The 24,916-nt window shown below is 41.8% G+C and overlaps 1 protein-coding gene across 6 annotated transcripts in view; it reads right to left on the reverse strand.

Moving 5' to 3' along the window:
• Nucleotides 1-1,428: 1,428 nt before the first annotated feature.
• The window catches only part of POU2F1 (POU class 2 homeobox 1), a 107,677-nt gene continuing 84,189 nt past the window's right edge, over nucleotides 1,429-24,916 (reverse strand). For all 6 annotated transcript variants that reach the window (XM_066208037.1, XM_066208028.1, XM_066208020.1 and 3 more), the window contains 9 exons: nucleotides 22,751-22,845; nucleotides 20,311-20,484; nucleotides 16,470-16,611; nucleotides 14,230-14,375; nucleotides 13,549-13,728; nucleotides 10,586-10,691; nucleotides 9,833-10,178; nucleotides 8,965-9,053; nucleotides 1,429-7,752 (listed from right to left, as the gene is read on the reverse strand). In XM_066208037.1, coding sequence (XP_066064134.1) covers nucleotides 7,442-7,752; nucleotides 8,965-9,053; nucleotides 9,833-10,178; nucleotides 10,586-10,691; nucleotides 13,549-13,728; nucleotides 14,230-14,375; nucleotides 16,470-16,611; nucleotides 20,311-20,484; nucleotides 22,751-22,845 — 1,589 coding nt within the window. In that variant the 3' untranslated portion in view covers nucleotides 1,429-7,441. The remainder of the gene's footprint in view (nucleotides 7,753-8,964; nucleotides 9,054-9,832; nucleotides 10,179-10,585; nucleotides 10,692-13,548; nucleotides 13,729-14,229; nucleotides 14,376-16,469; nucleotides 16,612-20,310; nucleotides 20,485-22,750; nucleotides 22,846-24,916) is intronic.

The following is a 24,916-nucleotide window of genomic DNA, read 5'->3' on the forward strand; positions in this document are numbered from 1 at the left end:
CAGCTCAGCCCAATAGCACGATACATGAACACGTACAAGGCTACTTTGGGGAGCAAAGAAAGGAGTCTTCAAGGTCCCTCCCTCAAGAGAAAGACCATATGCAAAAGCTGTTGAACAGACTCTGACCTTGGACTACACTGCTTCCACATTTGAAGGAAAGAAACAGTTTTCCCTGACTGTATCCCAACATCAGCCTAAGACCCGCAGCACTGGGCAAACCCCAGACACCGTTTGTCCTCACAGAGCCAAAGCAACTCCATGCAGAAAAGGTGGGAGTACCCGCAAGAGATGAGGTCCTTAGAGGAAGGGACACTGACCCAAAGCTCAAAAAACCCCCACCCAGCTTTTCCTCTTACCCGCTCTGAGAACAGCAGAGCTGACAACTTATCAGTGCCTTTGGTTCCCTACGAGGCCGCTGGGAATTCTCCGTCCCCAGCGGAGTCGAGCTCCTTTAGAAACCCAGCTCTCGCTCCCCGCACGCAGCCGGCGCCGGCTGGCGCTCGCACGCACTCGCACACACACCCACCCACGCACACCTCGCCCTCTTCCCCCGCTCCGGCAGCCTCGGGGAAACGGGAAGGGAGCCTTGGAGCCCGCACGGAGCCGCCTGCAACACCCTCCCAAGGCAAGAACCACTCGCTCTTCTGCTACTCCCACCGCAACACCGAGACATCGGCCAGGAGAACGACCGGGTCCCTCGCCAACACCACCGCAAAGCTCCTCTCCCACAACCGTCTCACAGTATTCCAACCCTTTCAGGCAGACCAGCCAGGTGTTAGGAGTAGGTTAGCTTTCACCTCTCTCAGTTTGGTTTTTTTCTTTCATAGTTTTTGGTCTAGACAGGATTAGCATTGCTATTAGAAAAGGAAGTGTTTAAAAAGTTTTCCACCTATTATCAAGCACTACAAGCCCTACATTCAGTAACAAGACAAGGGGGATAAAAGGAACCTGTTTCACTTTTGCTCTCCCAGATAGATTAAGATGCGACAACCATTCTTGTCCCTCCCTGGAGTTAAAACACAGCGGACCCAGTTCAGCTCTGGAGCAACTCAACTCAACTGAAACGGATTTCCAGCCCCGAGGTGGATCCTAGCCCAGTACAGCCATCTCTCCCCCGGGCCTCCCCGGTATTTGTTGCCTCATCTTCAGATCCCAGCGAGGGGCAAGGGAAGGCCAAGAGGGAGGGAAGTGTGCGCACACTCGAAAGGACCCTGAACAGCAGCCCCATCAGTAACCTGCATGCCACCACGTGCTGTGCTGCAGATTAGACCACAGATAAACCAACCAAACAACAATCCCAAACCCAGGAGCGACAAAATGTTTCCTTTGGCAAGACAGATACAAGGAAAAAAATTTATGAGCAAACATTTTCCTTCTAACACAGTCAAACCCCCTTCTCTCCCCCCAACATCCACCCACCCCCACCCGACCCTATAAAGTTGTAACCTATAAACAGGATCTCAAATACATACAGCATAATCATGTTTATCAATCATAATAAACCATCAGTTCAACTAAACTCTACAGCTAGAATTATCTCCACTATTTATAAAGTTTGCTTTTCTCTTCTGATTTTTTTTCAGTTTAAAACCAGTTCTGCGACAATGCTAAGCTATGCTGAGGTATTTTATGAAGGTGCCAGAAGCCAGCTGCTACCCACAAGTATTGTTCTCAGAGCTGTATGGTGCTACCTTTCGCTCAGGGAAGATGGGGAAGGAGCAAGGAGGGAAAGAGGCAGAGGGATGGAGACAGGGAGGGAGAAAGGGGGCCCAGATTATTCCAGTTATGGACGGTTCTTAGCAGGGCAACGCTGACGGACCTAAAAGCAGCCCCAAGACAAAGCTCAGTGGCTGCCTCATGTTTAGGAATTTGGTCAGAGAAGAAGTACCTGATACGTTCTACATGCCGACCTTATTTGTCTACTCGAGTAAAGGGTGTCTTTTCTCCCACAGTTCAACTATTTGTAATTTCAGTGCAATCTCCCTAACGCCCTCCAAACAGCATCCCAACAGGGGTAAAAATTCAGAGCATGTCCCCACTTGGAGTATCCTGGGAGAAGTGGCAGACAGATCGAGCGTAGATAGATAAGCTGAAAAAAATCAGGTTTTTTCTCCATGTATTACTGTGTCCGTTTGTGAAGATATGCAAATAGAGGAATTGCTTTTCATCGTTCCAAAAGCACTGAAACTACTTGCAGTGACACAGAGGGAACCAGGTACCACTCACATCGTGGAGACAAAAGGTACGAGCATCTTAAGAAACTCTGAGCCAACAACTTTTTGACAAAATCTCTCTCCTGTCAAATACCTTTAAAGTATTTTAGGGGACTCCCCCCTGGAAAGAAGAGAGAAACTCACAAGCAGCTGCAAGAGTTTTAATGAGTGAGAAGGGCAGAAGTTGTGCAAGATAGGTGTCTTGAATTCTATATTGCTATAGTACTTTGGGAGGGAGAGGGCAGATGTACTGGTTGCAAAAATAGAAAGGGATTTGAGTTGGCTGTGTGAGAACTGACAACCACAAATGCAGTGGGGGGGCAGCAGGCCAGCTTATTCCTTTGGTAATACTCCACCCTAGGCAACATCCAACAGGGACAGACAGGCCCTGCTGGGGTACAGGGTGTGGAGAAAAACAGCATTTAACCACTTCAGGCAGAACAAGAACAGGGAATAGTGACTCTTCATAAAGTTAATGAGGCAATAAAAACACCTACACTTTAAACTTCCAGTTTAAAACCAAGTATCACTGAAAATTTGGATCATGCATTATTTTATCCACCCCAAAACACCTGTCTCTTTAAGATCATTTTGTATCTTTATATATTTCTTTATCTAAGAAAATAGGAATTGATATTTAAGGTAAATTGAGATGTTGCTTTGGTTTAGTATCTGTGGTATGGCTCCAGCTGTAAGGGTTGTGCTGCTCCATTTGCAACAACAACAAAAAAGAGGGAATTCCTGTTTTAAGGAACTTTGCCTCGCAGGAATGTGCACTGAGTTAAGGAATTGACTCTCCTGTGTCCTTCACTAACTCAACTGCAGAAATGTGTCAAAGTACCCGTGTGAGGCTTACAGGGGTGGCATTTGAACATTAGTTCATAGTTCCAAGAGATGTCTACGTGCACATCCACACCACCACACAGTGAATGATAAAAATGTACTTCAACTAACACGTTGTACAGTAACTCAGAAACAAAATAAATGCTCTGTAGGAAATCTAAGCAGATGTAACAATTGCAAGCAGCCACACACCTGTGTGTACTTTCTTTGGGCTGTTTGTGAATCCCTCCACGGTGACTGTGGAGAGTGGGTTCTAAGGAGACCAAAGTGTGCTAAAGCAAAACATGTTTTTCTTAAGATCAGAAGAAAATGTCATCACCAAGCTACAGGACCAACTCCTGAAGCCATTCTCTATTTTCGACCTTTCGGGCATATCTGTGTATGTGTCCCTGGAAATCTCTTGCTTTTGGAACTATCCCAGTCCACAGGGAGAGTTTTTCACCTTCTCTTTTCTTGCCTGGGTACTGTGACATGCTTGCAACTATGAAAAGCAACCCTCTCACCTTTAAATACGGAGACATGGAACTCCGAAAAAGAGATGCTATAATCCTTTTCCAACACACCACCAAACTTCTTGTGTTCATATTCACTGGGTCTGTACACAATTGTTATTGTTTCTTTTCAGATGCATCAATTTCTGCTGCCAGCATGATGATGATTTAAAAAAGGAAGTTCCGCTAAATTCTGGTACATGATCTCACATTCTTTTCATTCTCTGAAGGAGCACAAGTGCCGTAACTTGGCAGATATACACCCACTGCCAGTCCGATTTCTGTCTTTCACCTAAACACTGGAGGTAGCCAGCATCCATGAGGAAAAAACACCGATAGGGATGAAAAGTAGGCTCCAGGAACAACAGTCAGTCAGTCACAGGGATGTCTGGGGGGACAAGGAACCAGAGCACACCGGCAATGGATGCCATGGGATATGTGCTGTTCGGGTGTTATATCAGCTTCTGCAAACAAAACCAAGGTGTTTTGGATATGTGGCTACTCTGAGTTTCCAGTTTCTCTCAGGAAAAAAAAAAAAAAAACAACAAACCAAACTTGCTAAGAAATTCCCTGGAATCTGGGCCCCAGAGAGGGTGACGGGGTAGAGAAGAGGAGGGTAAAGGGGTATAAGGTGCTCACACCAAAGCCATGTGACCAATGCAAAGGTAGTCAGGAAAAAAAGCAGATTTTTATAATAAATAAACCATCCAAGCTGCATTAGTGTTCCAGATATGTACTCAACAAGACCCTCTCCCAACCACAAACCAGCAAGAATGGGACATGAAAACTCATTCAGACAGCTAATGGCACAGTCTCCTGGAACTGTGGAGAGAGGATTTTCCACTGATTTAAGGCCCACCTTTCTTTGTGTTTCCTAGATATCTGCAAGGACCACGCCCCCCACCCCACCACAAAACCCTCGGGGAGGAGGGCATCCACCAGAGACAAGCTCGGTGGTCTCCCCTCTCCAACAAAAAAAGCTTCCTGATAAATTGTACTTTTGCACTGGCGTGAAAGTAAGCAGGGACTTTCAGAGTCAGGAACAAACGCTTCAGCTGCCGTTTTCCCCATCCTCTTACTTCACTCCAAACAAGTCCAAGGACTTGCATTCCTTTGGTAGAAACTACAGACCGTGCTGTGGCCTCCAGACCAGCACAGTGGGTACCAGCATCTTCTCCTCTACTTTTTCCCTACCTCCCTGAAGCTCACCCAGCTGTACCTGTTGCTGCTCTGAAGTTTTTACTGTGGGCCATTGCCATTTTTGCAGTATTATTCATAGCCCTCAAAGTCTCCTGCACAGCCTGAACATGTAGAGACACATCAAAAATACTGAGATTCATCAATACTGGGGGGGGACAAAGGTGGGACCTCTTGGATTAACAATCCTCTGACATTGCCATTCTATTTATACATCAAATAAAAGAAAACAAATTAAAATCAAGTTAAGAGTCTGCCCCAAGGATAACACAAATTACCAACCAACCAAAAAAAAAAAAGATTAAAAACAAGCAGCAACTTTTATATAAAATTAATAAAAACAAAAGACAAATGAAAAAGAAATTGTCAGTAGCATCTATCGCCTCTCTGCATCTGAACTGCACTTACACAAACTAGTCCATTAGTACAGCAGCTTGCTAGAAATTGACTTTGGTTCAAGCTTAGTTTTAAAAAAATAAAACATAAAAAAATCAAAAACACATAAGAAACGGTGGACGGACATTTGTTAGTTTCCCTGCTTGCAGTTCACTAGTTTTGAAGTTTTAGGGGTAATTGGTTTAAATATCAGTAAAACAGGAAGGTGGAGAGTTAGAGATGAACAGAGCAAAACCATGGTGGTGGGGGGAGAGATAAGGGGTTCTGCCACTTGAGTGCAAACACAAATCTCACATGCTCAGGCCACAAACCAAAGCATGTGTAGAGTTTAAAGTTGCTGCCTTCCGGATCTTGGATGAGAAGCTCCAGGATCCCCCTGAATCATCAACAAAATGAACATAGCTGCATCAACTCATTATTTTAGGACACTCTGGTGACAAAAGAAAAGGGGGTGGTGGGAAAGGGACTCTTCTAATACCCTCACTAGCTAAAAGTAATTTAGTTTTATACACATGGCAGAAACCTTTAAATCCATCAGGAATGGAAAGTTCAACGTGAACTGCATTGCAGTGATCCAGTCTTCTCTCTTTAAAAACCTTTTTTTCTTTTTTTTTGGTTCAGATACTAGATTGTATATTTAAGAATATACGGATCTAACTTCTGTACAGTTCAGTACTCCTTCCTCATCCACAAAAATATCCTTTGCTCCACGGATCAGAATGAACCTTAGGAAGAAAAGTGAGTTCCAGTGCCAGGTCAGCCGGGGACGCTGGCCAGAGGCGCCGACTGCAGCCCTGCAGCTCAGAGACCACACGAGATGTGTGCAAAGCCCCAGAGTGGCCCTGTTGTGTTGGCATTAACAATGGCACCTTCTGTTCCCGTATTCCTGGCTGCTGTCTTTTGCAGCCAGAAGCGTTTTGTTTTTTTGTTGTTTTTTTTTTTTTACTAGGAAGTTCTTCTAAACACTGTTGGAAGCATCAGAAAAGGAATATTGCTATGAACGGGGAGAATGTGACCTTCTGAAATCCGGTACCGACTCACCTAGAGGGTGTCTAGGACTGCAAATGCTGCTATACGTGCTGCCAATTAGCCTGGGTCAGGATGGTTTTTCAATATTTCTGTGTGCTCTTGCACAGCAAAAGGAAATCACTGGAACAGAAGAGCCATCAGTATTGTCACACAATCCGCAGTCGAGAGGTCACATCCCGCTCTCAGAAGTAAAAGGAACCAAGCACACGAAGCTAAGAGCAGAATTTGGCCGTTTTTGTCTAAATATTTGAGAGAAGGAGAACGGCAGTTTGGAGCTAATTCTTACCTCTGCTTAAAAAGCAGAGACCAGCCTGGAAGTTTGCACACAGCGATGATCTCTGCTGCTGCACTGAGCTTCCTGCACAAATGATGAACATAAATTCTTCTGACCCCTACAAGTAGGCATTAGACAAATTCAAGGATGAGGAAACTGATCAGAACATTTCCAGAAGATTAGGACAGAAAGTCAATTTGTGCTCCATTCTTCCTCTCTGACCCCCCCGCCCTCCCCCCATGGTGTGGGAGCTCGCTGAAAATAATCCAGGAGCAAAAGACAAACGCGTCCAAACTATATATATAAAAATAATAATAATAATAATCATAATAATAATAATAGAGATACACCAGTAATACAGGCCTGCCTAAATTGTACCAGTTAAGAAAGGAACCCCCAACATGATTGATACGATTATAAACACCTTGTATGACATAATGGCCTGTACAACAGACCTATAAAATGATAATTAAAAAAGAAAGATATTTAGACCAAAAAAACCAAGAAATCCCCTTCCTATGTTTGAACTGATAACCCACCTTAACTTGTCATTGTGACTGCTGGAAATGATAAGTAGTCCTTTCACTTTTTTTGTGTTTTTGTGGTTTTTAGTTTTTTTGTGGTTTTTTTAGTTTTTTTTTTTTTTTACATTTTTGGTTAGAAAGTTCTCCGATCCATGAAGCGATCCTGAAAAGACAGTGTTTATTATAAAATTAGGCAAATGTCTGTCCCAGCTTTAAATCCTTCCTGTTTTGCTTTTGTTTTTTTTTTTTTTTTATTTTTTTTTCTCCTTTTTTTTTCTGTGTGTTTTTTTGTTTTTTTAAATATTTTTCCTTCTCTCTCTCTCTCTCTCTCTCTGCGTTTCTCTCTCTCTCTCTCTCTCTCGTCCCCAGCAACGCGGTGAGAGGACGCCCGTGGCATTTTCAGTTCACGGCCCGGGCTGGCAGCCGATCCCAGCGCACAGTGACCCAGGCTGCTGGAGCAGAGCCCAGCCCGGCTCACTGTGCCTTGGAGGCAGTGGTGGTGGTGGACGTGGCCCCGCTGGCTGAGGCCACCGTGAGGAGAGAGTTCTGGATGGACTCGGCTGAGGTGGAGGTGGCGTGAAGGCTGGCGACTGGTCCAGAGGCCCCTGCGGAGGCTGCAGCTGCAGAGACCAAGCTAACTGGGTTGCTGGTGAGCAGAGAAAGGTTCTGAGGGTTCAGGAACAGAGGGGCAGTAACGATGTTAGGGGTACCTCCAGCATTGGCAAACACCAAGTTTCCAGTTGCATCCAGTGATGTTATTGGAAGAGAGCCACCGGATGCAAGAGCTAAAAAAGGGAAAGTCGAGCAGGGAGGAGGTAAGATTAGCAGTAAGCAACAATGCAAAATGTGCCTAGAAGCAAGGGTCTCTGCATTTGCCTTTCTCTGATATGAGTGCTCTCTAAATCACTGAGGGCAGTTGTCTCATCATAGGCTGCTTTTTTTTTTTTTTTTTCCTCCAAAATACCCATCAGACAAGATCTTGCGGATACTAAAATGCGTCTTTCATTTGCTACTAAACTAATTCCACTGTGTTTTTCTTCAGCTCATTTAGCACAATACTGGGCTATGTTTCCTGCCTGCACATCCAGGCAACTTGCACTGGGAAGGGTTGAGATGAGGCTTCATGTGAAATGACAGCTATCACAAGATGGAGAAGGTCATGTAACCTTGAGCGTAACATTTTAAATGTTGACATATAACCAACCACTGTTACAACTTACTCTCAGGGGTCTACAGCGTTCAGTCTGCCTTAGATTATGATCTCCTAAATTTATCTGTGACACTTTTTGAAATGGTTCTTTCTTGCAACCTAGAAACAAGATTTGTTCAGCTAGTTTAGAGGATATTTGAACACACAGGTTACCGAGCTTTTTAGACACTTGTACCACCCAGTTTTTACAGGTGGCAAACTACGAACTCGGAACAGCTCTTGCTGAAGCCAGTGGTAACTTCTGGCTTTGTGCTGCTTCCAAAACAAATAAGTATTTACTCTTCTGTATGTGAATTTATGTATTTCAAGTTCTACCTAAGGATTTTAGAAGGCAGGATGTTTGTTGTACGTTCTTTTCAAATATACATGAAGACAAGAATTCAGGATCAAGACCTGCTCAGAACTGCCCTCCCAGGAGACCTCAGAATGAATGGTGCAAGTCTGCTCAAGCAGACTGTGGAAGAGCTATAAAAAGCAAATCTCTAACCTGCTAGAGATACAGGCCAATGAGGCAAGGACAACAAAATAAATTCCAGATTATATTCAGTATTTTAAACGCCTCTTTAAATCACTGTAAGATCATACACAGCTCTGATTCTCTATTTAAGTTGTACCTGCCCTCAGCTCTGTGATCCACAAAATGCATTTGCACATTTAATTCTGTAAAACCTTTACTCCTACACTATTTATGCCCAGTGCTGAGGAGTCAGTGGTCTCTGGCAGACAAAACCAGAGTGCGTAAACCGAAGTTGTGTGACAGAGATGCATTAAAAGGAACACTACTGACCTTGAATAGTTGCCAGTGTACTGTTGCTCATCAGGGCCGGGCTGAGAGCACCACCTAATGTCCCTGGATTGAGACTGAGTAAGGCACCTCTGCAGCAAGCAAGATCATGGAAGAAGTGGAAAAGAGAAAGAGTATTACTTTTGAGAAAAGGTTTTCACTGTTCAAAAGTACACCATCATATTTTTAGAAAAGGGGGAAGGGAGGGGAGGGCAAGGAGGAAGAAAAGACCAGAGATTAAGGGCTATTTTTGGATTATTTTACTTTCAGCTCCATGAGGGGTTCATGACATGCCCGAAGTACAAGCACTGTAAACACATGACTTGCATTGATTGTTGGTGTAAGATATTCTTGTAAAGTATTTTGGGAAAAACTGTTAATTGTTAGAGAACTATCATCCTCTCCCAAATGCAGAAAAGAAATATGTAAATCAAGAGGAATTAAAGAAACAATTGTCTGAGCAACATTCCTAAAATTACAACTTCGACAATACATCATCTTGCATCTTTGAGAACTTCTTGCTCATGATGGAGGAATGAATACAGAGATGTGAAGCGGGTCTAGGCTATCTCTCTGTTTTACAATTAATAGGACAGATTCTGTGATTCAGTGGTAAGTTGCAGTTTTTAAATCAAGCTCTGCAGTGGGATGAATGATTTATCAAACAACAACATCACTGCAACACAGCTTTTTCACCCTTAAAATGAACACAGTATTTGTGTACTGTGATGGGAATGGTCAATTGCCATCTATGAGTAAACCTTCAGAATGTGAGATAAATGACGGCGATACCTAAAAGCAATTTATCCCAAGAATTCTCCTTCACTCTTCCGTCACCTCACCTAAAAGGGTGTGCAAAATGGATCCTTACCCAGCTGCAAACTGCGAGGATGCCATCAAGCCTGGGTTTAGTCCTGCTGCAGCAGCCATGGCAGCAAGACTTGCATTTGCAGGCAACTGTGCAGCTCCTTGTAAGGCGGCCGCTGCCGCCGTTTGCAACCCTGATGCCGTTACCATCACCTGGCTGGTCCCGAGAGGGGAGGACAAGGGAGTGGAGGTTGTCTGTGTTGTGCTGGTCTCACTGGCACTGGATGCCTCTGAAGCGGAGGCTGAGGCAGAAGGGGAAGGACTCAGGGAGGGTGATGTCACTGCTGAAGAAGCTGGAGGTGCTGTTGAAATCACTGTTGCCGTGTTGTTGGAGGTGGTTTCTGTTGTGCCTGGAAGATTGGTTCTGGTCAGTTCAGTACAAAACAGATACCAGACAACAGAAATTCCTGCCCACCTGATCTCAGCTGTGTGTCCAGCTGAAAGGGGCACAAACACACATTGCTGTAGTACCAAAAGTTCAAAAGAAAAAACGAAATGACACTTCCCAACGGGATGTTGAGGAGCTCTAGAAGCCAGCAAGGAAATGCAGGATATTTTGTTTCAGCACCACCTGTGGTTTTACGCCTGGAAAAATCAACTCAGTGGTGACAAAAACTGAAGCTTCCTAGTGCAGCAACAAGGAACAATGACAAGAATGTCCTGGGATACCAGTGACCAACAGTGAATGACTCTTTTAAGAATTCAGAAGGGACAAAGGGTAGGGGTTGATGTGGCGGCAGCAGAGATGAGCCCTTACCTGTGACTGACAGACTGGTGACAGCAGGACTGGCCAGAGGGAGCACGGGGTTGACAGTCAGGGTTGTAGCTGCACTGCTAGTCACAAGGCTTGGCGTGGTTGCCACCTGGAGGTCAAAAACGAATAAAACTGCTCAGCTGCTCAAAGACAGCTACATGCTAGACCTGGATTTCTTTCTTTCCGCCCTCACCTGAGGAAGTTATCAGGGGAAACACTGCATATGAACTAACTGTTTTGTAACTTGGTTACTTTATCATTTAATGAAACAACCATAGCACCTTCTCTAATTACCAGCAATATCTTTATTCCTAATAATTCGGTTTATGAAAGGAGATACACCCCTATCCACATTGTCTCAAGACCGCAAGTCAGCCCTTTCTCTGCCACCCCACAAAGACAGCACCTCGTTTTAATGGAGGAACTCTTACAGAAAGAGTTACAAAATATATTATTTCTACTTTCATTTTTCTTGCTTGAACATTTTTTCAGCTCTGAATCTCTTTTTCTGATAAAATTATGCAAATGACCCAGCATTAACAAAGGTATTTAGGGTAATGTGTTTGTATGGAGAAGCAGAATAACATTTCAGTTTTATTCAACCCAACTATAAGCTTTACTTTGATAAGTTTCCTTGTGCCAGAGGAAGAATCTCAGAATTTTAAAACATACAAATGGAGTTTTCAATTGTGGATGGCTTATTACAAGCAAGCTACAATAAACTGAAGACATTACAGATAAACACTAAAGATTTAAGGCTGGAGAAACGAGCTTATAAGGAAAAATGAAATATAAAGAAAGGACTTCCTACGGACAAGAAATGGTGTCCAACAGTAATATCTGAAGGCTGTTATACATCAATGAGAGAAATGAATCCTTTAGAATTGCCAAAGAGAACATAGCCAAGGATATAGGCTAGAAATTCCTCCTTTCCACTCTCTTACCTTAAGTCTATTATCAGAGAAATATCTCTCATGCTACACATCCTCTTAGAGGGAGTCAAATGCTTCACGCATTTTAAACAAGACTGGGGCAACTGGGCCAGACCTGAAAGCTTTCTGCCCATCTCAAACAGTGTATGAAATAAAGAGGAGCTGGATACACAGCACACCTCCCACTAATGCAGCCCAGCCACTGCATCTGTCATCTGTCCAGCAAGCAGTTAAGGCCAAGGTCACACTCCCTATTTCAGGGCAGAGAATGACCTGGAATTAATACAGCTCACCCCCGTGGTCACAGTGAGTGACTCCAGCCAATGCAGAAGGAGGCTGCCCCCAAAAGGAGCCTTCCCCTCCAATCCTGCTGCAGAGCCCTGGCCCTCGTGCAGCCAGGCTGCAAGTCACACTGCTTATCTAACCACGCTGAAAATTCATCACTGTTCCTCACATGGCTAATTTGCAGTCAAACTACTAAACTAAGTGCAAGCATCCTATGGACACAATCTCCAGAGCTGACACAAGGAATCAACAAAGCACACAGTCAGTGAAGGCTGGGGGCAGCAGGGCTGGAGCATCCATTTGTGTAACAGCACAGTCGAAAGAGAAGCTTAGAATGAGTGAAAACATTAGTGAAATTTCACTGATGAAAGGGAGACTGTGGTTAACGCCTCCATTTCTTACATACAATGGCAGATTATAGCAACAGGAAAATTTCTGTAGGAAAGCTCCTTTAAGTTACAGTCTGAGGGAACTTGCACAGTTACTTAAACACACTACCATAAATCTCACTATATTCTGCTTTGGCAGCAAGGCATGCAACCTTGCTTTGCAAAAAAAAAAAAAAAAAAAAAAAAAAAAAAAAAAAAAACCAACAAAAAAACCCCCAAAAAACCCCTCAAAACAACAACAATAATAAAAAAGACTAAGTACACTTAACACAGCCCTTCCCCTGAAACAAAAGGTTGCATGCACACACCCTGAGACAAGGATGAGGGGAGAGAATAACACGTCACCAAAATTAATGGTTTAATGAAGTACTGGAAGATATTAGCTACTACGGTGATGAGGGTGGAATAAATACTACAAAAGGACAGCTACAGGCTACATAAATTCCACCACATTCCTATTAGCATAGCTACTATGAAATCTAATAGCTACTGTTTCTATTTATGAAAACAGACCTCCATGGACATTGGTAGCAAAGGTGCTGAAGGAACCTTGATGCATGTGTTTTGTTACTCTTATTTTCATGAAGTTTGTGTTTACCTGAGGTAAATACAAGTGTGGGAAATTAATTACATGAGTATTAGCTAAACTGTTCTTTTGTTCCATGTCTTTCTTTTATATAAATAATTTCTGACTAGAAGTAACAACAGTGGTATCATTGGATTTGCGTGACCTAAGTCTCCAAATGATACAGAACCAAAAGATGGGTAAGATTTGAAAAGACCAAAATGGGTCCTTTGGTCCAACCTCCCTGCAGGGTCAGTCCTAGAGCACATGGCACAGAATTGAGTCCAGATGCTTCTTGAGTATCTCCAGTAAGGGAGACTCCACAGCCTCTCTGGGAAAACTGTTCCAGTGCAGGATATATTTTACTGCTGCTCATTTACTGACCAGAGCTGCTAAAATAAGAGGGGAGAGGGAGAGCTATTAAGCCCTTTAAAAAATTACTATTATTTTATTTTTTTTTTAAATTGGGTTAAAGAAGGAAAGCCCAGATATAAACTGAAGGTACTGTCTGAAGTAACTTCAAAGCAATCATGCCAAGTGCAAATTTGGTAGTCAAAATATTTGTTCATGAGCTGACTAAATAAAACACCCTCACTGAAGGCCTGACTAGTGCCTGATTTGTAAGCATTATCTCTCTTAGACACTATCCAGGTGGAACACTCAAAATGCCAGTAAAATATAAACATGTCAGAACCAGTCTGCTGTACAAAGAAGATGCAGCATGTGTAGCTTCCAGCGAGCACAGCAGAACTACCTCCACCAGTGATCTTTGTCAGCACAGCTCTTGACTCTTACCAGTGAGGTTGGACAAGGGAAAATTGCTTTGATGGGCGAGCTGCTGGTTCCACCACTGCTGGGTGGGTTGATCCTTTTCTCCTTCTGGCGCCGGTTACAGAACCAAACGCGGATCACCTCCTTCTCCATGTTTAGCTGGTCAGCTATCATGGCGATCTCATCCGAGGTAGGCTTTTGGTTCTGACAAAAGAAAAATGGTATTTGAAAAGATCTGAAATTGCCTCCTGGAGTTTTGCATCACGGCTTCTTCTCCAGTAGGCAGAAACTGAATCGGTGATTTAGATCCAGAATCTGGTCAGTGGTGCAGTAGAGACAAACCACAGTAGATGCTTCCGCCCTCCAGTTAAAAACCTCCGATTATGTGCGTTTAGACTATTGCCCCATTTATCCATCCTCATGTAGAGTAGTGTTTAAACCTAGGTCTGAGTATCCTGGAATGCAAGATCACCAAGTCAGTGAACTGCAAGAACCAGCGAGCTTTTCTGAGGGGGTCTGTGTTTATTTTTAAAGTGAAGCAGGTGTTGATGCATGTTTCCTGGCACGGCTTTTGTATTCCCTTTGTTTAGTACTGGCACCTTCCTAAAAAGCACAGCAATGCGTTCACTCTGACACACATAATTGTTAAGTGCAGTTTCTCCATTTCTTCATAGGCTGAGCACAGCACCACTGTGCTCCACTGACCTCCAGGAAACTCTTCTCTAAGGCCACACGTATGTTGGTCTCTATGCTGGTGCGTTTCTTCCTCCTACGGTTCAAGCCTTCGATCCCTTGCCCTGGAGAATTCAGGGCACTTGGGCTGGAGAGAGTTGAATCAGATGAGAGGTTTTCTGAAAAGGACGGAAGTAATACAAATCAGGAGATTTCATCTGAATTCAGTGCAGTCTAATGCAAGTGTTCTCCACCTGTGCAAGGTATGTTAAGACCCGCTCTGTCTATTCCAAATACGTAGAGGTTTATGAAGATCACATGCATTAATCACTGTATTTACAAATTACAACATATACCTGAAACTAAAAAGCTACAAGTAAGGCCAGAGGATGCCCTCTGCTCCTCTATGCTACCACAGTATCCATTTTATAACACCTATACAGTTTGTCTACCATATCTCATTCTACTCCCCACTCACTCATTGCAAGCCCCAATTTAAAGGAAAAAGTAGTACTTGATATCCACGAGCTATAGCTGAAAGTCACAGGCAGTTAGGAAAAAAATCTGAGCAGCCTGAAATTTCTTTTACCCACTCTACAAAACACTTGAGGAAGAGAAGTTCATAACCAGCTTCACACGTTCAGTCTCCTCTCTCAGGACAGCTTAGCAGATACTCAGTGCTACCAACCACTCTACATAACTTCACCAGGGCTCTTAACCCCTAATCCTGTCTTTCTGGCTTCACAGAGGCGCAAAGAGAGAACGTTTAACCCCACTCTGCAGCAGGAAGAGCAATCTAACCAAAAGGCAAGTTTCAGCAGGGAATTTGAACAAAATGATTAATTGTGGCTGCAGTTCCCTCATTGCACTTGGCGTTAGTGGGTGTCGAAGTTCGCAGTGCGCACCATTATTCTGATAGACTCAAATGGGCAAGGATTTTCTAGATTTTTTTTTTTTAATAGAATGGCACCTGTAAACATGTGGAAACCCTTCCTCAGCCTGAAAACTCCACTGAGAACCAGCTGAATTCCATAAATTCCATAAATTCTGGAATCATTGGTATGCTTCTCCTGTCTATTTTTACCTAAAAGTAAAACAGCAGCCTCTAAAGTTGCCTGAATCTTTCTTCCAAAGATTTCCATGAAACTGAGTCAGAGCCAAAGACAATGGTTCCCCACTTGCAGGATGTGAAGAGCCCCAACACTGTTCACAGTCCTTTACTTAACTTTACAGAGACAAGTAATCTCTTCAGGCTATAAGGAAAAAAACCCTATGACACTCCTTGCAGTACTGGATCCATCCAATGTTGCTGGAAGGTTTGGGGACTGCTGTCCTGTGGACTTGAGCACCCAGTGTGGAGGTATTTATGTTTTCTATCATAGACCTAGAACAACTAATGATAACCCCTGTCAGCACAACAGAGTGACATTTCCTCTTCGCAATGCAGGACAAATTTTCAACACCGCATGAAATTACTTTCAAAATTTCAGAGAATGCTGTGGGCGCCAGCGTAAAGCTCTCTCCATTTTGGTAAAAATAGGAAGGCACACACCATCCCTGCCATCTGTTTAACATATCCATCAGTTTTATGCTATGTACAGTTGCATACTTGGAAGAAAAAACTGGCTGACAGCACTCTCAAACACTTTCTATCCTAACACCTAGCACCACCACATGAGCTCCTTTTGCTGGTGGGAGATTAAAAAAAAAACGAACACTACCAACACTGGCATAGAGAATAACTTGTACCCCAGAAAAAAAAATAATATGGGAGGGAAAAAGCAAAACCTAACCCACAAAAAAACTCTTCCTACAGGGAAAAAGATTATTTATCTGGACCCTTGGAGAGAGATAAAAGGAATGCACACAGGGGTATGGAAGGAGATGGATGCAATAAGCTCTGCCTACTGAAACAACGAATCATGCAAACCTCTCCCTACCATACATCTGAAAAAGAAAGCTAGGAGAGGATTAGAAGTTATATGCATTAACATACACGAAGGAGGAAAACCATGACACATATTGCACCTCACCCCATGCAATTGTTCAGCTGTCTAGAGAACACATTTCTGAAAGTTTGTACTAGAACTACTTTGGATGCATAGAGGCACATGGAAAGGGAACTACGGACCCTTATTTCTACACCCTCATTTGTCCCATGGGCAGCTACAAAGCCTGGTAGCTTCATAAAACCATAAGGGCACAAACGAAGCAGCTTTTCAGAATCCTATTGATTTTGGTAGGCTGGTGAAGAAATACACAGACTCATTCACCTGCATCATTGAGCCACTTTTCCAGAAGTGGCTTTAACTTGCACATGTTCTTAAAGCTGAGGTTCAAGGCTTCAAAGCGAGAGATGGTAGTTTGGCTGAAGTCATTTCCATAGAGTTTGCCCATAGCGAGCCCAACATCACCCTGGACAAAGAAAGAGAAAAAAGGGATTCACTGACATAGGCACTTCCAAAGCAAGGAATCCTGTCACATTCTGATGCTCTCTTAGTGACTCCACTGCTGCGTGGGATTTCAGTTTCACAGAGGCTTTCTCAGCGCTACCAAGATTCATGCTAAAGCAATAATCATAAAGAAATGTCAAACTTCAGTCAGTTTAACCATATAACTCTTTCCAGGAAATCCCTGATGCTTTGTCTTCTTAGCATTATCACTGAGCAGCACATTCCACTGAATATTAACTCGTCATTTTTTCGTTGTTCTTTAAAGTAAGTAAAGGCCAAGCTCTCTTTAGGAGCAGATTTAAGTTTTTCTGCATATTTCACACTGAAGAAGGAAAGTTCAAATAAGCAGAAATGCAAAGAATTCACATTCTCAAATTTGTAGATAATACTCTAGAAAAGATGTCTGCGAACATATATCACATTTAAATAGATGCAGAAATATTCTTATCTGAACTGTTAGTATCTGCTGAGGTTCAAACCAAATTTCTCCCCAATAGATACAAATTTCAAAGCAGACAAGAAGTTGAACCATTTCAAATAATGATTAACTGCAGTCTTGACTACCATTACCCATCTGCCAGAAAGCTATCCAGGAGATTTACAGGCAGATGATCACCTCTTTACATCTGTTACTGCTTTTTAAACTCGGTTTTAGCTAGCTATTCCGCTAGCAGACATTGTGCTTATCCTAATACTTATGTATATATTATATAGCTATGTAGTATACACTTGGAAAGTTGTGTTTAAAAAAAAAAATCAATCCATTCTTGATTGTGGCCATTAAAAACACCGTAATATCTTCATGCTTTGTTTTAAAGCTGGAAGGTCCTGCCCTTTGGAAAAAAAATGGCACTTGTCAAGTATACCATTTGGTCTAAAGTAGCTTTATTTAGACTTTTATTTTTTTTTTCACAAAGCAAAGTATGAGAAGTCTGGAAGAAGAGGCTGAAAAGCTGGAGCACAGTTAGTGGAGTTTAATTGCGAATGGGTTAGTTGGATTGGGCATAAAGCTCGCTTTTCTCTGAGTCAGCTCCACAACCACAGCTGGGTATGAGTACACTGACAGCATGCAGAGTGGCCACACACAAGCCAGGAAGAAAACAACCTTTGGGAAGCTTAGTAAATTGTGCAGGTCGAGCAAAGGAAACAATTTCCTTCCTAGAGGAGGACCAGAACAATTGGTTTGTGTGCCCTTCAATCAGAGGAAACACGTGGGAACTCACATTTATGCTTCTACTCATATGCCAGGATTCTGTGCATTTTAAAACTCATAAATCATTCCAAAAGGGGTAATGTGGATGCTCTTCTGGGTTTATGAAGAAGAAAACCTGGCTATGTAAGCCGTTTTAGAGATAAGTTGATTTATGTCTTGGCAGGAAAGAGTTATGAAATTTGCTCCAGTCCCCCAACTAAATTTAATTCTGGATTTATGTTGTTCTTACAAACATTTGCCGTCTGATTTAAAATGAATAGTTAACCATTTCTTTGTCAATGCCAAAAGGTGGCAGCATTTCAGCTGTAGGCAAAGGAATTTACATATTGGGATGAGAATTTTATATATTGGGATGGCCCACGAATAGGACGGAACAGAGTATAAAGGCACTGTAAACACATCTGATCTGCTCTGTAGGTTGACTGAAGCTCTGGTAATGAACTGAAACTGATTATGAAGTACATCATCGTTGTGTGTACTGGTCTGTTAAGAAGCTCAGATGGTCTAACAGAGGCAATACCTTTCACAGAATAAAAACAACATTGTCTAAAATGTCCACTCACGTCACCTGAATCTGGACTGAGCAATTAGTCCCAGGGCTGCAATGATGCTAAGGTGCAGTTTGCTCATTGTGTCTCTGTATGTCAAACATGGAGGCATTTTTAAGGAAAATAAACAAAGGGATTTAAATGCATCACCCACATTTCAGGGTGGGAGAAGAGGCAGAACTGCTGAAATTCAAAACCTGTTTTATTGTTCACACAACAGAATGGAGTAAGTGATTAGTTTGCAATGCAAACTAAATCTTACAATTATTTTTGAAAGGCAGGGGTGGCGTGAGTCTGAAAAAGCTTACAGTACTGCTGGAAATAAATTTCTTTTATCCTCTGAAAGACAGTCTATTTATCCAACTATAGGAAACCAAAGTAATCAGGGTCTCTAATTATCATCCAATTATGCAATTAGGTTGAAGTTATTAGAACAGCCTAATTACACACATACAAACTCAGAGTAGGATAGGAATGACCAAATGTAATTTTATCACATTCTCAAGATTCCCCTTTTTTAATCTGAAAAGCAAATACTGACATGTGAGCCTGAGCAGTTGTGTTCATTTTTCCTCACCATGAAAATTCATAACAGGGTCAATAAGGAAAGGTTAACACATAACTTAAAAAGTCTAGTTGAGCCTTTATAATCATCTCACAGCAGGGCAGATTAAACACAATAATGAGAGATCTACACGAACCTCCTCTGTCAGGCTATAGGGAAGCTATTGTATTTTACCCTATTCTGTGCTGCTCCATTCGAGCTTTTGTGTGTGTCCATCACTTGTATTTCTGTGCCTCCCTCTAGTGGAAAGAAGGGAGGGAAGGAGGCACACATGCCAGCAAAATGCACTTCATTTGACTAAGAACATTCTGTTCTTGACTTAAAATTAAGATGCTGCCAGGAACTTTCATTATGACCTTTGATTTTTCAATTTAGGACTTCGCCAGAAAAATAAATCTGACTTCAGCACATACTAGAGTAGATTTACATATTCTATTCCATCACATAAGTTGGACTGACTGCTCTGAGCTCAGACTTCTAAATACTTTGATTTTCACATGCTCTTTCTTCTAGTGAAAACATGCTTAAGCTTAACCACAGACTCCTGTCAAAACTAATTGTTTACCTGGGGAGATATTTTAATTTTTGCAGGGGGAAAAAATAATTTTGATATTAATAAGAAAGGACTCTTGGAACCAAGTTCCTTTCAACAGAATAATGGAACATACAAATGCACTTTGTACTTTTAATTGTGGTCTTCATTCAACCACCTTCAGTTTGTTCAAGATTACTTTTCTTCTGCTCTATGGGTATGTCTGAGCTTTTAAACAAACCAAAACAAACCACAACTCCAGTTCACCCTTGTAAGGAAAAAAACTTCAAAGGTGACAGTCCTTTCAGGTTTTGTTTAGGAACCTTAGCAAAAGCATTAAATACAGAAATCATTGATGTTTAATAGGAAAATACGCTTGAGAGATAAAAACCCTTTGACATCCAAAGCAACTGCACAGATGCGATACAATTTTTAAACACACAGAGCAGTTAATTGTACTGTATGATTTTTGGAACTTTGTACTTCTGAAGGCAGCTTTAAAGTGCTTTGTCCCATTCATGTCACATCCCATAGAATGAATAGTGCACATGCAATGACATCTGGAGCTGGTAAATGCACGTTTTCCCCTGCTGGGAAAATGGCTATGCTTTAAAACCAACAGGGAAGTAAGATGGATGTATGGCTTTTTCTGTTATTTCTTAGAAATCCCCCACATAAAGGCCAGAGCATAACCCTATTTAAGCAGGTTCTCCTAGGAAATGATGGAATTGTAGTCTCCCCCCAGACTTGAAAGATGAGACCTCAGGTTCCACACTGGCAGGCACTAAGGTACGCAGTCTCACCTGAGTGAATCCAAGTTTGATCCGTCTTTGTTTGAAAGTCTTGGCAAACTGCTCAAGCTCCTCAAGGTCACTGGGCTCCTCCAAGCTGGGAGTGTCGATTCGCTTTGGTGTTGACTGGCTCTGTGGAAGTGGCTGAATGGGGGTCGCTGCTATTGTGCGTGTTGGGGTTGCTGGCTATTGAGACAGCAAGGGAAAGATAGAGATCAGACTTAAGGGGACAATCAACAGAAATTAAATTCCTAAAAGGTATGTGATGTTCTTGTGAGAGAGGGCAGTGAACTGGACAGTGCCTGCAATCGGGAAGTTCCTCCAATTTATTAACATTCCTCTCCAGAACGAGCAAACACAATCCAGAACTACAATAGTATGACAGGCTTTTAAAGGTTCTGTCATAACCAGTCAAAGAAAAGAAAGAGACGTTCAAAGGTAACCAACAACTTCCACTTGCTGCAGAAGCTGCTCAAAGAAAGGCTGAACACACTCTACTTGATACACTTCTATCACTTATAGACACCTTGGCATCCATGCCTTTTAAAAAATTTAAAATTTAATCTACTGGCCTTGTGAGGTGGCAATTGCCATCAGCCCAAAAGATTCAAATTTCCTATTTAATCCTGGAAGAGTGAGCACGTACAGATGCAACAAACATGGCAAGCTTCCTTCAATGCCATCTCTTGTGACTGACTCAGCTCTTCAGGAAGAAAAAAACTAGATTTACCTCTAACCTTTCCATCGATAGTTGCAACAATAAAATGAACATACTGGTGACACAAGAAATTAAGCAAAGGCAATCTGCAGGAAATGATTCATTTTATGTCACACTTTTCTTCTGTATAAAGGCTAATTTTCTAGGAAGTCCATGGAAGGCTCATTATTCCTGAACACTGGCATACTAACGCATTTTACAATGCAACTACAATAAATATCTGGAAAAGAATTAGCACCTTGGAAAATGTTCACAGGTGAACAAAATATATTTAGATCTGGTATTACACAGTTCAGGCTTTATGTGCATCAAGAACACTAGAAACATGTTTTGAGTGCATAGCTCTACCTTCTTGCATGCTGAGATGCAGAGACAAATCATTTACTCCAGAGAAAATTCTAGTCAGTTTAGCTGTGGCTCTTCAGTTAAAGGTGATTTCATGCCCCTATGTCCTAGGCCCAGTTCTGAAACTCTGGACTCCTTCAGGGCAAATAAGAACAGCCTCATGACCAGGCAGCCCTCGAGTATTATGCAAAGTCTATGCAAAGGTTCAGAAAAGGCTCTTCTAAAAGAAATGGCCTACATATAGCTCAGTCTTTACAGAACTCTTTATGTTGTTTTCCTCCTGGGTTAGTGCAGTGTTTTGCAGTGCACTGCAGATGGTAGGAGGAGGTCAAGATCTATAATTCCATTACTTAAGAAATATTATAATCATATATGATCTTTCTAGGATTGCAGATACATGCGTCATGCTTACAGGTTTTTAATATTTTTTAATTTACATTAATCATAGTGGGTAATTACTGCAATATGTCTTCACTGATTTCACCCACTTTACATAATTTATTCTTTCTTAATAGCTTTTGTATTTTTTTTTTTAAATCCAGGAATAATCTTGAGTGAGGAATCATGCTGCCAGCTGAGGTATGAACTAGAGGTGGGACAAATTCCATTTTCCACATGGTGGATGAAAAAATACTAGAGGAGGTATAATAGAAAATGTAGTTTTCTAAGACTCTGACAGACTCAGGCACCTTATTGCAGACTAGAAAATTCTTACATGTAACCGAGGTGGCAGGAAGATACTGTGTGATATTACACGGTATTTGAGAAACAGCATGCAGCCATGAAACTAAACTGCACAGTAAAACCCAGAGCCAAGCACAACTAAATTTACAGGCACATGCAACCTTAAAATTGCTTTTCTTACAGTCTGAAAACTTAATCACAGAACTCTAATATTTTAATATACATCTATCAGAATATTCGAATATTTCATTTCTAACAATCTCTTTAGTTTCACAGATGGTAACTGGTAAGACTGGCAATGACTTAGCAGTGATTGCAAAATAACTACACTAAAAAAAAGATAGATTACCACTGCAATCTTCAGAAAGAGACTTGTCAGTAATCCCCTTTTGGAGCTTTTGAGGGAGCTCACACCTTCACTCCTCTGAATTTCCAAGAAAACCTTATAGGAAATCAAATGATGCTTTAGTGCCATTAACTCAAGGTATCAATCATGAAAATTTCCACCTAAAAACCCACTTTAGAATGTTAAAGCCTGGAAAGAGGCACACTGGGGTGGGAGCTACAAACCTGAACTATCTAGAAAGACAAATCCACTATTATAGCTACAACATCTGTTCAGGTAACTAATACAAAGGGCCCATTCACTTGCCATAGTTTAAATCCCCTCAAAGCAAGTCATGAAGTGTAGGAAAAAGGCCTGACCTGCGAGGCAAGGGTGATGCTTGGCTGAGACTGCAGGAGGTTGGCTTGGCTTTGCTGAGGTAGTTGCGTTAAGAGATTCTGCGCTTGCAGGAGACCTGGAGAGAGAAAAGGATGCGTTTGGTTTGTCGTTCAAAACCACTAAAACATGAAATGAGGTAACACAAGAGTCTTGCCAAATGATGGAAAGTTAAAAAAAAAAAATGAGATGTGAGCTTTCGTTTCATCCTTGCATAGATATATTCAGACTTTGGAGTTTTCAGCCCCAAATCCCCTTGCGTTTCCCTGAAGATTAAGTGGTGATAGAAGGGTAAGATGGAGAAGCGCGTAAGTCTCCTCTGCAGAAACTGTTGGTAACGATCTAGCTCATCCCAGTCCTGTGTGCAGGAATTATTTACTGCCCTTTTCAGCATGCAGAGTTTGGATACTCCTGGTAACCAAGAGCTGACCAAGAATTGCAGAGTGATAAAAAAACACTGAGCACTAATGAGAGCAAATTCAACAACTGAATACTAATCAAACCCACAAATCTGGCCTCTTGATCACCCTCCTTCCTCTCCAAACCACCCTATGCCAGCTGCCTAACAAGAAGGAAGCTTTCTGGCGGACTTAAGCAGACCACACCAGAAGACACAACAAGCCTAGATAACTCCCTCCCTGAGTCGAATAATGCAAGAATCTTTTGGAAAAGTAATTGGAATTAAAGTTTAGGTAAAATACTGAACACTGCTCGATTTTAACACATAGAATAAACACTACACTGAATAGAGGAAAACCCTGCTACTATGAAAAGGTGACAACATCAAAGAACAGTTGCAACTGATAGAACCAATATGTAGAATATGCTGTCGATCTATGAATAAACTCCCTTACAGTCCACAATCTGTACAGTTTATTAAGTCTCTGAGAAAACTGAGATACATGCCTGCATCTAAATATTTTAACTAGAAGCTTTTTTTTTTTTTGCATTTCTAAGGCAAAAATGTATCTATTTTTAAGGGACAGAATCTTGATAAAAAATATACCTACAGTTAGTCAAATCCCTCGATTTTACTGTGAAAAATATTAGCTGTTATTTTTAGGTACCTCCTGGCTACAACTATCAATTTCCACTATAATAATTTAAGAACCTGACTAATTAAACTTACACTGCAATATATCTAGTCCCTAAAACCGGGGGGAGCAACAGATGGATGGACTGCTATGCCATCATCAGACTATGTACCACTTAAATTCAACATCATCAGCTGCCTGATCTACCTCTTAGCAGAATAAAGGCAGGGGAAACAGAATTTAGGACTTGATAAATACTGAGTGAGGCACTGGATGTTTCATGTGAGGTTAAGGCCATAAGAGACATGGAAAGAGGGATTACCACAGTTAAGGAGGAGAAAACGTATCCTCAGTAAGGGACACACAAGCCAAGAAGAACTATCATCTGACAGCGATATTTGGTTTTTGTTTAACAAAGAGCTGAATATGTATTTTAAACAGAATGTGTTGGTATCAAGATGCTCAGGACCTATAGAATAAGCCAGCTGCTTATGTAACATATTAGCATAGCACAAACAACGATGTAAATTTGCTTTGCACCACATAATCAATGTGTTCCAGCTGTGTTTTTGAAAAGCCACAGTGAGGGAACAGAGCTGCTCAAGGAACTTTCAAGACAGCCACCTACTACAGCTACACATTGCTTTTTACAATGCAAACATTTGTTCACTCGAAAGATGATTTTAGCTGCCCAAATCTAAATATTAATTAGTAAACAGTCACCTCTAAGTGCAGAGTGTTTGACCTTGGTTCAGTGATAGCGAATTTTAAACTGACAGCTTGAAAGAGAAAGGGGCAAACCCATCACACTGTCACTACAGAGTGGCTGACCAACAATGAAACAAAAACCAGGCAGCTGACAGTGATGACGCTGAGTTCTAGTCCACTGGTAACAACATCGATTACAAGTTACTGATTTGTCTTATGACTGCAATCAGAGTAATTAGGACTGGCCTTTTGTGACTTTTTGTCCCCAGAGAAATCCCAGAGGATGTTTTTCTGGCATTAACAATTTTGCTGAAGAGCACAAGATGACTACACTCTTCCTAATTTTATTCTCACTCACATGGTCTGAAGTAATTATCATGGAATTATCAGTAAAAAATAACCTGAACA

This window comes from Chamaea fasciata, unplaced genomic scaffold (genome assembly GCF_029207755.1).
Source record: "Chamaea fasciata isolate MVZ Bird 193981 ecotype frontalis unplaced genomic scaffold, bChaFas1.0.hap1 SCAF_2, whole genome shotgun sequence".
Lineage (NCBI taxonomy): Eukaryota > Metazoa > Chordata > Aves > Passeriformes > Sylviidae > Chamaea > Chamaea fasciata.